This window comes from Puntigrus tetrazona, chromosome 21 (assembly GCF_018831695.1).
Source record: "Puntigrus tetrazona isolate hp1 chromosome 21, ASM1883169v1, whole genome shotgun sequence".
In the NCBI taxonomy this organism is placed as follows: Eukaryota; Metazoa; Chordata; class Actinopteri; order Cypriniformes; family Cyprinidae; genus Puntigrus; species Puntigrus tetrazona.
In genome coordinates, this window is record NC_056719.1 from 8,330,356 (window position 1) to 8,347,678 (window position 17,323).

General features: G+C 36.3%; 1 protein-coding gene across 3 annotated transcripts in view; it reads right to left on the bottom strand.

The window, feature by feature from the left end:
• cnksr2b (connector enhancer of kinase suppressor of Ras 2b) overlaps positions 1-17,323 on the bottom strand; it is a 32,573-nt gene that overhangs the window by 6,769 nt on the left and 8,481 nt on the right. For 2 of the 3 annotated variants that reach the window (XM_043222127.1, XM_043222126.1), the window contains 13 exons: positions 16,110-16,273; positions 12,750-12,952; positions 9,377-9,482; positions 7,360-7,401; positions 6,629-6,748; positions 5,859-5,918; positions 5,652-5,720; positions 4,505-4,651; positions 3,086-3,219; positions 1,690-1,880; positions 1,395-1,484; positions 584-789; positions 431-482 (listed from right to left, as the gene is read on the bottom strand). In XM_043222127.1, the coding sequence (XP_043078062.1) occupies positions 431-482; positions 584-789; positions 1,395-1,484; positions 1,690-1,880; positions 3,086-3,219; positions 4,505-4,651; positions 5,652-5,720; positions 5,859-5,918; positions 6,629-6,748; positions 7,360-7,401; positions 9,377-9,482; positions 12,750-12,952; positions 16,110-16,273 (1,584 nt within the window). The remainder of the gene's footprint in view (positions 1-430; positions 483-583; positions 790-1,394; positions 1,485-1,689; positions 1,881-3,085; positions 3,220-4,504; positions 4,652-5,651; positions 5,721-5,858; positions 5,919-6,628; positions 6,749-7,359; positions 7,402-9,376; positions 9,483-12,749; positions 12,953-16,109; positions 16,274-17,323) is intronic. The other variant, XM_043222128.1, reaches the window with a different exon arrangement.

Consider the following 17,323-nt stretch of genomic DNA (forward strand, 5'->3'; position numbering starts at 1 on the left):
CCAAACTATTTTAATTATGTAATTATATATATATATGTGTGTGTGTGAATAAATTACAGTCATCAGAAGAGATAGTAAATTGTTAAATGTTACAAAACATATGTATTTCAAATAATACTGTTCTTTTGAACTTTCTATATACCAACTCAAGGTATACCAACAATGTGCTAATTTAATAATTATTATTTATTGCTTGTTCATTTTTTTTCATTATTACTGAACTTACTGAACACAAATTTCATATATGAAGACTGACTAAATATAGTTTCCTTGAGAAATGTTTTTTTTTTTTTGTTTTTATCTGATTAAAATTAATTTTGTAATGTGCCGAGTAATTTAATGTAATAAGTGCATGCCAGACAGATATCCGGATCTGAAATATCTACCAGAAAGTTTTCTTTGCAAATACTAGCAGAATTTAACATCTTACCTCTTAACTTCACTTTCTTCGACCGAGAAAGCATGGACGATCGATCAAATGTCTGAAATACAGTAAATAAATACAAATGTATAGTAAATGAAATAATTTAATGCCGCATCATCTTAGATAATTTACCCATTAAGCTGTCTTCAGCTCACTCACAAGATAGACAGATGAGGTTTCAGATGTGGGTGTGGCCAGCGAGTCCTGTTGCAGCATGTCCATCTGAAGGGTGGGGACTAAGGCGTAGTGGGCGGGGCTACCACCTTTCTCACTCTTTCTTCTACTGCGCCGACTGCTGCGGCGTCCAGTGTGGTACTCCTCCGTTCCCGCCTTGTCCTCACTCACATATCGCAGCAGGGAGTTTTCTGTTAATAAACGTGGGAATATGAAACTAAAGTATGCTTATTATAAAATGGGACAAAATGGGTCTGTTTTTAAAATTTAATAAAGCAGTTTTGATTCTTCCTTTTAAATAATGTAATGGTTAGAGTTGAAATCAAATTATTCAGGGATCTCATGATCAAAGAACACGGCTAAAAGATGCTGTGTTGCACATGTACAAATTTGATATAAATTCTGCCAGCGTGACTAAAGAAAGCATTCTCTCTGCTCCCACTCCTTCAGCAACAGAGCCTGGCCTCAACCAATGAGAAGCCAGCATCTTGGCAAGACCTCTATGTTGGAGTTACCATGGCAATGCAAAACCAAAAAATCCCAAAGTCTCAAACAAAGAGGCAGCGAGATACTGGCAAACCGATCCCAGCACAAATGGGGTAAATAGACGGGGACAATCTGAGCGCAATCTCCAAAGATTTTAAAATGTGCAAACGGGGAGGTCAGGGCTGAAGTGATGAAATGATTGGTTTAGTGTAACCTGAGGAAAAGACATCAAAACGACATCCTCCTCAATGCTCATCCACCCACATACAAACTCACACACACACTCACACACACACACACACACACACACCTCTTCTGATCTCTTTCTTCAGCTTGGCAGGATCTTCATAGTCTCCAACCCAGTTATATTCTACAGGCATAGAAATAGGCCTCAGCCGCCCTAGTATACAAGCACAGAGAAATCGGAAACAAAATCCAATCACCATTAAGGCGCAATACACACTCTGGGTCAGAGTAGAAGATTAAGTGTTATGTTTACAATGATTTATGGATAGTTTAATGTAATATATATATATATATATATATATACTGCAGATAAAAACAGCCTGGAAAGACTGAATATCCTCGTGTATGAAAGCACGTACCATATGTAGGAGTGCTGTCCCTGCGTACGGGTGGAGGACCCTGATTCTGATCATACTCGTAACAGTACAGGACCGCATCCTCATCCAGCAGCGGGAATCGCCTCCGGCACTCCTGATCCAGGAAGGAGTTGGGCGAATCAGAACCCTTAGCGGCCTGCTGGCAGTTGCTGGTCAGATTTCCTATGTCATCTCTGCGCAATGGTTAGAGAAATCTATTATAATATTCGGTAACACTTTATTTGGAGGTTTCTATAATACAGAGTATTTACCTATTGAGTAGCTATTGTATTTACATAAAAGAAAATGTAGTAAGATATGGAACTGTTTGTACTTACAGTTTGCAATTGTGTATATGCAATATGCTGCTGCTGTTACACATTTGTAACTGAACGAGTCTGTTACACAACTACTTATGCAACCAAAATGATGCCACATATGTGTCGCAGGCTTTATACAACGTAATTATGAATAGTACACAAACATAAGCTACTTAAAGTGTATCAAGATTGTACTTAAATGTAAGTAGCTGTGTAACAGACTCGGCCTGTAACATATGTGTAACAGCTGCCTGTTACATCTACATAATTACAAACTGTAATTATGTAATTATCACAACTGTATAACTGTAATTACAGGCTGTTCCATAACTTGATCCAAACATTTTATTTCATGTAAGTGCAATGGATACTGCTAAGTTGCCAATTACTCTGTATTATGACACCTTAAAATTAAGTGTTACCTAATATTCTATACTACAAATCTTGGTCCCATTTTATATTAAATTAAATTATACTAAATCAATCATTTTATACAATGCACTTATTGTACATGTTTTTACATCTGTAATTTCTGTAATTACATTTATAATTGCACTGTTGACCCATCCCTTACACCTACCTAAAAGGTTTAGGGTCAGTTAGATGGGTTTTTTTTTTCATTACGCAGGAAATGAAATAATTGTGAAAGTGACAGCAAAGACATTTAAAATGCTAAAAAAAAATCTACTTTAAACAAATGCTGTTAATTTGAATTTGTCCAAAAATATTAGGGATATTAAACAGTTTTTAACATTGATAATAATAAAGATGTTTCTTGAGCATCAAATCAGCATTATAAATTGATTTCTGAAGAATTTTGTGACACTGAAGAGCAAAGAAACTCAACTGGATCACAGGAACCTTTTTAAATATATTCATGTTAGTGCTATCAAACGAATAATTGCATCTGAAATAAACATTATTTTACATAATATACGTGTATGATTACGATTAATTGCAACTAATCATTTGACAGTTATTTTAATTATAATATTTCACAATATTACTGTTTTACTTTTGTACTGTCCTCAAAAAGGTGTACATACATATTCCTACATATAGTGTGCATCTGTGTATACCTGGGTGCGTATGGCTCGTCGGGAGGAGGGGGGATGTAGAGGTCCTGTAAAGCGCAGCTGTCCCGTCTGGATGGGGTGCTGAGGGTGCTGGACGGTGTGGCCACACTGCTGCTGGGGCTGGGAGGGATGATGGGCTGAAAACAGTGGTACAGTTCGCTTTAGGAACATCCTTTAGGAAGTCTGATCGCATGTGTTTTTATGATTCACATATGTTATCATTTTCAAAAGTGTACCTGTTGGTAAAGAGTGCTTTGTATATTTATTATGTATATATATATAAATAAAAACACACATTAATTTTATTTGTTTGACCAATGTCAGTTAACTGTGAACATTCAAATGTCAAATTTAAAATCTCAGGGGTATTTTAAGTAACTATATTAGGGAAAAGTCTACACTGCATAAATAATAAATAATTGGAGCAATTTAAAGTGAAAGACAAAAACTTTACAGAGACACAGCAATACATAGTGATTTTAAATACAAATATATTTATCAGTAATGTATTTATAGTTTATAGTGCAATGTTAAAACACAATAATGATTTTTGTAAATGTGTGAATGTCCACAAAATACTTTTTAAAAGAGGAATTATGGAGAACCAATGAATTTTTAATATGTAATCATGTAATCAATAAAAAAGTAACTGTATTCTGATTACTAGTAAAAGGTAATTTAATTTAATTACAAGGGAAGTTTTTGGAATATCATTACATAATCCAGAAATACTACCCAGCTCTGATAATATATAATATTTCCCTAGATATGGCAGAATACGACCACTGGGATGAGTGCTTCATTTCTAGGGAAATATTAATCCGACCATTGTGTGTCTGTGGACATGCAAAAATCAGCATCACAGAGGTTTTCCGTCATGCTGATTCTGTTTCCTCTTGCTTTAATGTATTCAAAGGCACAAAACGCCCTGAAACGGCTTTGGTTCTGTGTAAATAAAATGCCTTCTCAGTGTCTTCTACTTTGCTGTTGTCATGACAATCAGCGTATCTTGTTCCCTGTCAGCTGTGCAATCGAAACGGCAAAGAGGGAATAAATATGTGCAATTTATATACTGCACAGTCAAGCGTCTAAAATGACATTCCACATTTTCCTCTCAGGGCCGCAGTAAAGCTTCCTGATGTGCCGGGGCTTCAGTGGAGCAGGAGAGGAGATTGAGGAAGGAGGGATAAGCACCAGATTAGAGGTAAAAAGATGAAAGAGAAAAAAGGGAGGTTGGTGGGTGGGGGAAGAGTGCAGCGAAGATTTGCCATGCAATCTAGTTGGTCAAAGCCCTAAGGGAGGGGAAGAGTGCTCTTAATGCTGCTAAAAAAAGAACAGGCACAGATTGGGGGACTACGCCATGGCATATCATCAATTCACACACGCCACTTAATCCTCGTACCGCACACGTCCCGTCAGTACCTGCAGGGCGAGGGGCTTCCATCTCATGTTCTTGAGTAAGGCTGGGGCTGACGTGAGAGTGCTCTGAGGTCGCTTCTTCAGCGTGAGGGTCACACCCGCAGGATTGCTACGTAAAGAGTTGACCAGGTTCTTCAGCTGCCAGCCCACCTACGCAGGACAAACACAAGTGTTCACCTCGTAACACAATCAGAAAAGTATTCAAAACATCGTGTTGTGTTGTCAGCTTCAAGTTCACATCACGTACTGTACTTAGTATATTAGTGGGGATGGAAAACTAAAGTTTGAGGTCAGTGAGAAGTCACTTATGCTCAAAGGCTACATTTATTCAAAGTACAGTGAAAAGAGTAACATTGGGAAATGTTATTATACTGTAAAATAAATTATGCTTATAATATATTTTAAAATGTAATTTATTCTTGTGACGGCAAAGCTGAATTTTTGCAGTCATTATTCTAGTCAACTCTTTATCCTACGGAACTGTGTTATTATCAATGTTGAAAACAGTTGTGATGCTTAATATTTTTTTTGGGAAATAATAATAATTCAATCTGTCTGTGATAAATAAAAATATGAATTTAACAACATCAAAGTTCGAATGGTAGCATATTTCCAGCATGAAAAACATATTGAAAACTTTTTCTTTTCATCACGCTTTTTACTCTTTTTCCCCTCACTGACCATATTTTCAGTCTTTTGTGAATATCCCTTTGAAAGGATGGTTCACCCTCACATACAAATTATTTACTATTATTTATTATTCATTATTTACTCACTGTGTTGTTTCAAAACCGTAGACCTTTGTTCATCTTCGGCACACAAATAAAATAAATTCTGATGAAACCTGAGGGCTTTCTTACCCTTCTGGGCCTTAAACATGTCGTTGTTGTTATGCAGGATCAGAAACCTGTCGGATGTCATCAAACAATCTTAATTTGCGTTCTGAAGATGAACAAAAGTCTTATGGGGTTTGGAAAAATACAAATATCCTTTTAAACTGACTAACAACTATCATCTTCCAGGTTGTAACATCATTTTTGGTGGAAAATTTCACATATATTTCAGGTCAATCCATCACTGGCCAGTAGAAATGATCCATCCATGTTATCAGTTATAGGGTGAAATTACTGTGTGCTGTAGATACACTCACCACTGTCTGATGATTGACCTGTATGACCTCATCACCAGCATGGATTTTCTTACAGCGGTCAGCTAGCGACTGAGAGAGGGAGAAAGCTATTGGATTACACATGGCAAAACACACAATTGTTTTTATGATTACATGTCCTTTCTTGAGCTGAACTGTTCATGCATGTCACATTGAGATTGTACTGAAAGATTGAAAATGACCACTCACTCCCTCTGTAGTGCCCGTGATGACATGTAGGCCATCGTAGGTTGATTTGATGTACATGCCCTAGGGCAAGGAGAAAGACACTTTAGAGCCATTGCCTGAAAATATCGGACACATACGGGGAAAACACTGAAAGAAGCTTGCTGACATGACATGCAAGCACAAATCCTCTCTGACACGGTCTCATAAAGCAGAGATATAGAGGAGAGAACGAGAGCGGGTGTATGTGAATGTTTATTTTTATCTTTATTCAGGCTTATGCTACTGCCCCGAGCTCATAAAAACACATCTACCAGAATACCATCATCAACTGCAGATGGGGAGAATCCGTCTGTGTAGATATCCGTCTGTCTGTCTGTCATCCATCCATCCATCCATCCATCCATCCATCCATCCATCTGTCTATCCATCCATCCATCCATCCATCCATCCATCCATCCATCCTTCTATCATCCATCTGTCATTCTATCCATCCATCCATCAATCCATCCATCCATCCATCCGTTTGTCTATATATCCATCCATTCATTGATCCATCCATCCATCTGTCTGTTAAGTTAAATTTTGAATTTTTTTTTTAAATTGTACTGAATTAATGCATTAAGTTAGTCTGAATATTATGTTTATCACCATCTTAAAATCATTTTGATATTTTACAAACAAATCTTTTGTAAATATTCTTTACATTTTGCAATATTCTACATATTTCTGTACAAAACTATTTTTTGAGCATAACGAGCAGAGATGAGAAATCCCGGCATCCAGGTACTCACCAGTCCCTCTGTGGACCTTATGTTATCCAGCTGCACCACTTCTAGATGGGCGGCCTGGGACACCATGGGGTCCGAAGAGAGTGAAATGATGTGGTCACACACACCGGACAGTGTCTTACACTGAGGACAGACAGTAAAAAGAAAAGTGAGAAAAGTTGGATAATTTGACATATCTTGACCAAGAAAGGCACAGAAAATGTTTCCCAGCTGAAGCTGCTAATGGGCTACAATATGCTGATGATTTTGTTGCATGTTCACCGCGCCGCTTCGTAAACACCATCTGCGCTGAGACCGAGTGTCGCCAGGATGCACCTTATTATAATGTAATCATGTGACCTGGATGGTATCATAAGCATAATTCTCTATGATCTTGCTGTCTTCTTTGAATTGATCCATCCAATCACGATTCAACCTCAATCTGCTGCTTGTGACTAATCAGTGAAGGTGTTCCTGGTGTTGCAAATGGAAACTCTCTCTCTCTCGCTGTCACTCTCAGATGAAATGTGGCCTGTCCTGGTATTTATAGCAGAGAGCCAGCTGTACCCTGACTGACACTGCAGCATGGGCTAGACTCCATGAATCTAATGTGAATTTATTTCTCTCACACTCACCTCACACACACACACTCGCTCACACCAACACAGATTTCTATTTTTGAACAGAGGAGCAAGATAAGGAGTTTTATGTAAATGAATCAAGAGGTTGTGTGAAAATAAAAATGTCACTCTTACCACATGCAGTATCTTATTTTCTGTCTCATACACTGTGCCGTCCTAAAAGGCAAGAAGACAAAATGTTTTTTAACGAATCAAATTTCAAATTCCAATACCATCACTTGCACGTCTCACTTCTGAACGACTAGACCTAAAATTGAAACTTGCTAATACGTTACAGTCAAAACACAAACAAAAAATACTGTAGTACATTCTCTAAAAACAAGCCTCCAGATACAATTGTGCTTCTGAAGTTTTTTATCTTTAAACACTTTTACTGGAAAACAAACAAAAAATAATGCTACTTGTTTTTCTGAAGTGTTATATAACACTAAACGATTATATAATGCTTCATAGTTAATGTGCATTCATGTCGTGAAAGTTTGATTAATATACATTCGAATTTGAATCATCAGAACTATTACGTAATATTTGCTAATGGCATATCAACCGAAGTTATAAAATGCATCCCAGTTACATACATACGAGCAAATTATATAATTTCTGCTCTAATGGGTAAACACAGTTTTGGGATATCTCAGACGGGATGCTGAGCCTTGCTTGTAGGGCACTAGGAGAAAAAGATTTGCTTGTTGGCACAGAGTCTTGCACCTATCTGAAATAGCCAAAGGCAGCGTTCTCTGTCTTAAGTAGACAGCTGAGGAGGAGATGAGTCATCCTCCCACACTGAACCTGGTGCAATGCTTTTCGTCTTCCTCCTCTCATTTGCTCATTTCCTCCACTCTCCATCATTCTGCTTAGCGGTAGTCTGATTTCCAGCCTGTGGGTGAAGGAGCTCGGGGAGCTCGAATGGCCGCTTGCATGATTTATGTTAAACATACTGGGAATCTCCTTCAGCACGCAACCTACACAGCAGGTCGATTCAAAAGAGAGTAAATAAAGCTGAGCTAATACATTAGTGTTTAATTAAGAGAGCAGAAATTTATGTAAAGTTGTATGTGTGAAAGGCCCTTCCGAGGGAAGATGAAGCAATGTGAGACTTGCAAGCTGTGGCATTTTCACACAGACTAAGAGCAAATTCTATAGGCCTTCAAATTTCTGTATTTCATATGTTCTGGGACACATCGCTTTTCTCCCACCTGGGACAGTCTGTCCTTGCCCTCAATGGCCCATGCCAGAGCAGCACTATTTCAATCCAGGACAGAAAATTGAGAAGGAGAAAAAACACCCATGGCCTCCTTCTAAAGAACCTTCTGCCCTAGAAACTTTACCCTGCTTTCCAAGCATCCTCAAAAAAGAGATTTTAGTCCTAGAGTGCTAAAATATGGCGTGACACTGGTGAGGGTGAAATGAAGAAAATAGACTAGGTCAATCTTTTGACTTTCGCATTTCATTTAATGGATATGAGATTTAATGGGACGGTTCACAAAAAAAAAAATTGTCATCATTTTCTTGCCTGCATTTCTTGCTTGCTTGCTTGTGCTAAACGACATTCCCAACAAACCTTAAGTTAAGGCTAGTTTAAAACAATACGAAATTAAAAACAAACACATTAACACAATTTATTTGTAGAAGTAATACTACTAATAATGAAAAAGTAAATAATAATAATAATAATAATAATAATAGTAAATAATAATGTAATGATGTATAATGTTTTGATGTATATGTATTATATGTTACTTTTAATATGTATATAAAGATGACTATCTATTTTAAAATGTGTTTAAATGTAAATGTATGCATTTATATAGAGAGGGTCTTTGCATTTTATAATTAGTAAACTGTATTTATTTTTAATATTTATTATTAATATAATTATTGACTACTTTCATAATACTGTTATGTTGCTGATTTTTTTTGGACACTTGACAGCAAAAAAAAAAATTACTACCAATTTTCATTTGACAGAAACTGCAATGAAAGCAAAACAAAATGAAGGAAAGAAAATAATACAAGTCTGATACAACATGGGAGTGAGTAAATGACGATATATTTTTATTTTGGGATGAACTGTTTCTTAAAAAATACATAAAAGTGTTATATATGATAATCTGAGTGTTTGAGTCCATACCTGCTGAACTATTGTGGTCAACTCCAGACACAGCTGAATCACATTATTCCTGGTCATGGAATAGTCTGCCACGGCAGCGAACGGAGACCTGATGAAGAAGTAACACCTGCCATTAACCATTAGATCACTTCTAATCACAACCACATTTTGTGTCTAACCTTCCTTTGTCTCGCTGCACTGCCAAATGTGTTTAATTCAGGCAATGCAGGACATTCATGATGAGGAATGAGAGCTTAAAGGAGGTGACCCAAGAAGGATGTGGAAAGGGAGGAAGATGAAGATTAACAAAAACAGAGAGAGAAAGACAGAGCTGAAAGCGAGAGGAGAGAGAGGATTTCTCGCTCCAATGCACTAATTCACAGAGGCTCGGACGGAAGCTCTGCTCACGTGCTCCATCATACAGACTGCAAAGATCACTGTCTTTCTGTTATCATGAAAGTCTTTTAGTCATTTAGACCATGCTGCTGCTCCTTTTGTGGCCATAATAACTGATAGAGTGCTAAATTCTCATCTTATTTTCTTAACATGCTAGCGGCGCATTAATATCACAGTAAATCTTTTTAAAATAATACAAGTATGTATTTATTAAAAACAGTGCACAAGGAATTCAATTCATTAAAGAATCCTTGTAAAATAACATATGTTGCACAAAAATACTAGGGCGCACAACTGTTTTGAGCACTGATTCTAGAAAATGTTTTTTTGTTTTCAAATGATTTCTAAAGGATCAAGTGAAGCTGAAGACTGGAGTAATGGCAGCTGAAAATTCAGCTTTGTCATCACAGGAATAAACTACCTTTTTAAATATTTTCACATATTAAAAAAGCGTTTTTTTAAATAATATTTCACAATTATTGTTTGTAAGGCATTTTTTAAAATAACTAAATAAATGCTGCCTAGATGAGCAAAGAAGATATCCTAAAATATTTGTAATATATATATATATATATATATATATATATATATATATATATATATATATATATATATATATATATATATATATAAAAGCTAAAGTAATTTAGCTAGGTTTAATAAAATTGCAAGAATGTCTAGTGAAAGTCTCGGATGCATCAGTAAGTAGTAAAAATTCACCCTTTACTATTATTAAAAAAAGTATGTTTATAGTGTATATATATATATATATATATATATATATATATATATATATATATATATATATATATATATATATATATATATATATATATATATATATATATATATATATATTTATTTTTTTAGTAAAGCCTATGTAAGGCAGCTAAATGACAAAAATGTTCAGTGTATAGACAGTCATAGATAATTAGCATTATACAAATGTCTTCTTTTAAGTGTTTTATGATACATTTTGATAAATGGTGAAAAAACAGGTCCTACATAAAGTTTCAGTCAACAACTTAAATGAAACCTGTATGTGAACTATCCAGATGACCCACATCAGATATCTACAAAGCATGCAGTGTGACTGACCCAAAACATGGACCAGCAGAAGAACTAATCAACTAGTTGACTAGACGGTGCAAACAGTAAAACAGAAATCTCCTCCACAGAAGAAAGCACAAGGGCACTGTTTATCTTAATGAGTGCACTGAGCGCACATATCTGACTCCAGGGTTCTTATCTTACACTTTATAATAAGACTGTAACAAACGAAGGTCGATCACCAAGGACCGCACTCCTGCTGTCGTCCTCTCTGGAGACAATAAATGAGGGAGACCCAGAGGCCAGGAATAATCTAGAGAGACACATCAGCAGATTAATTGTGCTCTGGAATCGTGAGTGTGCGGTTATACGGGACATTTGGTGTACTGCACTAACGAGGAGGCGTGGCCAACGAGAGCTTCAACTGATGAAGGAATTAAAACGCAACACAAAACACGACCTCGCGCACACACTTGAGAGATAAACAGAAGCGCTTAGCAGGCACGCTGGCCGCTTTCAGGGCCAGCTCCTCGGAAACAGAAGAGACTTACGTAAGCTCTTTACTCATCTTTTGTTTGTCAGCTGATTGCTCATGGGTGTTACATAAGGAAATCGGCGGGATCGTGTCATCTGTGGCCTCTTGCATGACCTCACTGATGAGTTCGCAACAGTGGAGCCTTTTAGATGAGATGAGGGGTCATGTGACCGTGTGCATGGTAGATAAAGGAACGGGATCACTGAGGCTGCTTTGATTGAACTTTGTTTTGCTTGTAAATAAATACAGCGGACCTAAAAGACACTTTTGGACACTTTCAGCTGCCTTAACGAAATATCAAGTCATGCGGCATCTGCAAACAAATTATGCCAAGTAACTTCTGGGCAATTTTTGCCAAGAACCATTTGGGCAATGATTTTTGCCCAAATGGTAACATACGTGATGTTAGTTCCTCTCAAGATTTCAGAACCCATTATAGCCGTTTTAATATGTGTCCTAGTCTTAAATTTAAACAACATATTTCTTGTTTTATCATCAAAGTATTTTATTTCTATCTTTCTTTAAAACCCATTTTGATATTTAGTATTTTATTGTATAATAAACAAACATGTTATTTTCACGTGCCTAACCATTTTTATTTTAGTAATAATTGTATGCCACAAGTATTAAAAATGTTCAAAATAGCTTTTATTGTCATATATTTTTTCCATTTTAGTAATTTAAATACTTAAACTTACTTTATTTCACTTAATTACCAGTGCAACATTTCCAATTTTCATTACAATTTTTTCCATCTAATATTTATTTTGGATTTTCAATTAACAAAATAATTTTTTAGTAGTTTTAGAAAAACATTCTGTCATAAACTATTGTCACCCTCACGTGGTTCCAGACCCACAAAAAACATTTGTTCATCTTTGAAATACAAAATAAGATATTTTTTATGAAATCCAAAATCTTTCTGACTGCATAGACAGCAACACAACTATAACAATCAAGGCCCAGAAGTTCTTAAATTTCATAAAAGAATATCTTAAAGGGGGTTACCATGCTGTTTCTTCCATTTAGAGTCGTTTACACCGTTAAAGAGTTGGATCCTCAGCTTGGATTTGTGAAAGCTGTATCTTTTTTATATAAATATGATAAAACTAAAGACTTTTGGGAGATATGAATGTTGAAGTACTATTTTATAGATACTTAAGATTAACATGAGGTGAAACTGTGTGTGTTATGTAGCCTTTAATTTATGCTCTGAGGATTAACAAAGGTTTTATGGGTTTGGATTGGCATTTTAATTTTTGGGTGAACTGGCCCTAGTAACAATAGTACTGGTGTCCTAATATTTTTACTATAAGTATATATTCAGCTACGCTGGTTAATGGATGTAAAATGTGTCTGTGCACATATATGTGTTTGTTGTGGGCTGTGTTTGTGTCTCTTTGCAGGACTAACCTATCCAACCAAGCCAGCAGGCTCTTGGCGGCAGCGATGAGGTCAACTACAGAGGTCAGAAAGTCATTAGGAAGTTTTCGGGTGGCTCTGCCATCATAGTGACCGCCCCTCCGCCGCCCCGTTATGAAGTTCTGCAGGTTCTTGGCTGATGCATTCAGCTTATGGGTCAGAGTCTTCAGGTTTTCTGTCTCTAGTCCATAGTTCTGTATAAGAAAGAGAAAGTGAGACCGTCACGACTTCCAAGAAACATTTTGTAAGCAGAGGCATTTCCTACGAATAAAACCCTTTCTAATCACTCTTTTCACTATACTTTGTAGAATTATTACTTTTGCTCCAGCTTTTGTAATAGCCAGTGTAGCTTACTCTGGAAACCCTGCAATGTGGTGCTGCATGTATTTTTGGCTCGTGTGACAAATTGCTTGTGATGTTCCACATTTGTAAGTCGCTTTGGATAAAAGCATCCACTGAATGATTAAATTTACATGTAAATGTAAATGAAACGGAGAGAGAATAAAAGAGACTGGGTTGACAAGTTAGGGTAAAAGGAAGGTCAGAGGCACTCTGTAATACAGCCGAAGTTCACTGGGAAAAAGTAGTTTGAGTGCCTTTAAATAATGGAGGAAAGAAAATGGAGAAGGAGAAAAGGGTTATTTAGAGACATGCCACTCACGCTATGTTAACACACACGTCGTAGTCCCAATGAAACGTATTAAATTCCTTGCTGTAAAAATATATCTGAATATATTAAGATACTATATGCATACTGTTCAAAGGTTTGGGTCAGATTTCTTTAAACGCCTTTGAAAGAAGCATTATGATATATTGTGAAATAATAGTTTTGTAACATATTTCAAATTTAACTTGTTCCTGTGATGGCAAAGCTGAATTATCAGGAGCCATTGCTTACTTCAGTGTCACGCGATCCTTCCGAAATCAATTAAAAAAGCTGATTTGCTGCTCAATAAACAACTTATTACTCTCAATACTGCAAACAGTTAAATTACTTGATATTTTTGTTCAAACAGTGATACTCTTTAGAAAATATTTTTGCTAACATTATAAATGTCAACTCTTTACAGTTACTTTTGATCAATTTAATGCATCCTTGTTGAATGAAAGTGTTCATTTCTTGAAAAAAATCATAGTGACCCCAAACGTTTTAACAGTAGCGCGTATATATCAGTGTATGAATTGATCTATTAATTTCCAATATAACATTTTAGCCTAACCATTTATTACTCTTAGGATTGCAGATACATTTTTGGTATATTGAAACTAATAGAAATAGCATGCGGATAAGCATAAGTAAGATCTACATTATGCATAGATCAGTGCTGGTATTGGCCTGTTAGAGGGCAGAGTGAGAATCATGGTCATACCCCTCTTCCTGAAACCCCCTTACAGTCATGTGCTGTGACACCACATTACGGCTCTCCCAGAATGCCTTGCTGCACACAAAAGCCAGAGGGAGTTTGTCTCGCAATAGAACCAGCATGAGGGATAGATGAGTAATCATATTTAATGCAGCAGGGCTCCATGTTGGACAAACCCTGAGAAGCATTACATAAGAGGCTTTCAGGCACTAGCTGGGCTTAAGCACATGACATAACAAATGGTGGGAACAAAAAAAAAGAGAAATACGGGGGGCCAGTTTGCGAATGTATTGGCTAACATACCCCATTCACCCTCCTTTTTCTACCCGCTTCCTTCATCCGCTCAGGACTACTGTGTTCCTTCTCTCACACTTTTCTTCGCTCTCCCTCTGAGCCTTTCTCTCCTGTTTTAATTTGTTATCCTTCTCTCACCCGACTGCTGCCAGTTTTCTACCCACTCTGCCCACACAATCTTTCAGTTGCTCCGCCTCTCTTCCCCTCCTTCTGCATCGGCGTCCTTATTTCTCTTGTACCCCATCGGAACAGCCTGGAAACCGTGTGCAGAATGACAGTGGGAAATGGAGGGATAATCCATAGGATTTTCGGGGATTTAAAGTGTTTGTTTTGGCTATTATTAATTGCACAGGATGCAATTACCATAAACATACAGGCAGCGAAAACAAGGTCAGGTGCTTCAAGAATAAAGATAAACATATAGTATTTGACCAATTTGGGCATTTTGATAACTACTAGAGAGAACTTTTTGATGATTTTGACCCTCAGATATGATGACACTTCTGATGAATACATTAGCCCTTATCTGGAGGCATCTAAAAGTATTCGGATGACAGGAAGACAAAGTAAATATTTTCTTTTTTTTTATAGTATAAATGTGTAATGATACATGCAAATATTCATAATGTAAATATTAATTGCATTATGCATGCTATTTCGTTTTTATTTCAGTAAAATGCTATTTTTATTCCTTTTGGCATGCAGAAAAATATTATAAATATATAAAATCTTGTACAGAAACATTATGTAAAATACATTTACTTTTTTACCCACCGTCAGTATGCATATTTTAAAACAGTCTTTAAAAAGCAGAATGAAAGCACAGTAATGTCAAATTCTGTATATTTAAACTTTTTTTCAAGCTTTTTAAAGGGGCCATGAATTGCCTTTGTTTTTCTAATCTTCTCTGAAGTTTACTAATGTTACCAAGATTTAAAAAAAAAAAACATTTCAAAGTTGTGTATGTTTGACAACATATATTTCTCATAAATGAGTGCTATAAAACACAAATACAGTATGTGTTTGTATACAGTATGCTTTTTGCCTTAGTTCCTTTATTAGTACAAATCAAACAATCTGCAATAAGAGACAAAGCAATAATGATCACATAATAAAAAATGCTTGATGTCTCACACTTACGTAGTACATTTTAAAAGTTTTGGGTTCTGAAACTTACAGATTGCTTTTAATAGCACAGTGACCTTTATATGTGAAAAGGTCAAGGGAATTTAGATTTTTCAGTTCATGACCACTTGTATGTATTTGTATATGTATATGTATGTGTTTTCTCATTTGTTTGGCACTTTATTTGTATTTCAGTTTATTTTATTTTACAATTTATTATGTGCAACTTGTATGTATTCATATGCCCTTAACGTGATTATTTTGAATTATCGGAAAAAAAATCGAAAACTATTTGATAATGTAATTATTTGATATACTTTGAAAAACCCTGATATATAGCAAAAGGTGAACGTTTTACCAAAATAAACATAGCACGTTCAATAAACACCATTGGAATGCTGTATTGACCAATCTGCATCCAGATCTGTATCTATGCATTTTCTATTATGCCATTCATTTGTGTTGTTATAAAAACAACGCATGCAAAATCCACTTGTAATTTGTACCTATAACGCGTGTCGGTGGGAACACAATGTACCTGTGTGTGTGTGTTTGCGTAATTGCTCACCAGTGCGCAAAGCAAGTCCACAGCCTCCAGAATGAGTTCCTGGTGGCCGATTCGAGAGACGCCCAGATCCTCGAGCTCCTGATGGGTGATTCTCAACAGCTGTTCACCGCCCACCTTTTCCTGCTCAAAGTTTTTAATGTACTGCTGCAGACAGTCATCCAAACCTTGAAAAAAAAATAAAAAACAGCACACAGGAAAATGAAGACATCATTCAAGCTGCTGGATCACCGTTGATACTACGCACTCATTTACGGCACAAATCAGTTCATCTGAGTTACAATCTGATCAAATAACAAATACAGCCACATATGTCTCCTACACAGGAGCGTGGGAGCCCAGTGTGTGTTTACATGGCGGCCCTGAAAAGAGTGTGTACAGCATACATAAAAATGCTCTCTAGGACAGTAGTGAGGGACTGGGAAAGCCTTGGCACACAGCTGTTTAAACAGGACTCATTTTGTGGACAGACGCAGACAGAGAGGCGCAACTTCGAAACGCTTTGCTGTCATGAACAGACGTCAGTGGACTTCAAGCCTTATTGTTACTAATAAGGGAAGACCTGTTTGGCAAGAGCTAGCTGTTGTCTGGGAAACACATGCCTCCCCCGTGCCCCCTACCCTTCTATACCGATCCTTTGCAATTGTTTTCTTCTCCCACAGATTCGCAAAAAACACAACATTATATATTTATAGAAGAGAGACAGAAATCGTTTCACACATCCGGCTAAACCAAGAAGAATTATGTTGTTTTGAGATCATTTATGTACAAGGAAGCAGGTACTTCTTTAGATATAGTGTGAGCCAACCATTCTTCATATACATATAAACTGTTACCAGAATGCATCAATGTTTCAACAAATTCAATGTCCAATTCATGATTTTTTTCTTTATGAGACAGATTAGATTCACAAAAAATCCTCAAATATCTTTATGAGCTATAGTGATTTGGATCGGATTCTCTCAGTCGGTGAGTCATACTAGGTTCACTGACTCCCTCGCTGAACCGCAAAATCGTATAAAAATTATCAACCGAATTAATTAATGCATAGTATTTTAAATGAAATATTTTATATAAAAATTAGTGGGGCTCCAGGCAGCAAATTCAAAGTGAGAAAAATTGTAAAAATAATAATAAAATGATAAAAGAAAAGCATCCACATGTTGTTTCTTAATTTATCATCTGGTTTATTGTCAGCATGAAAAATAATGCATGTT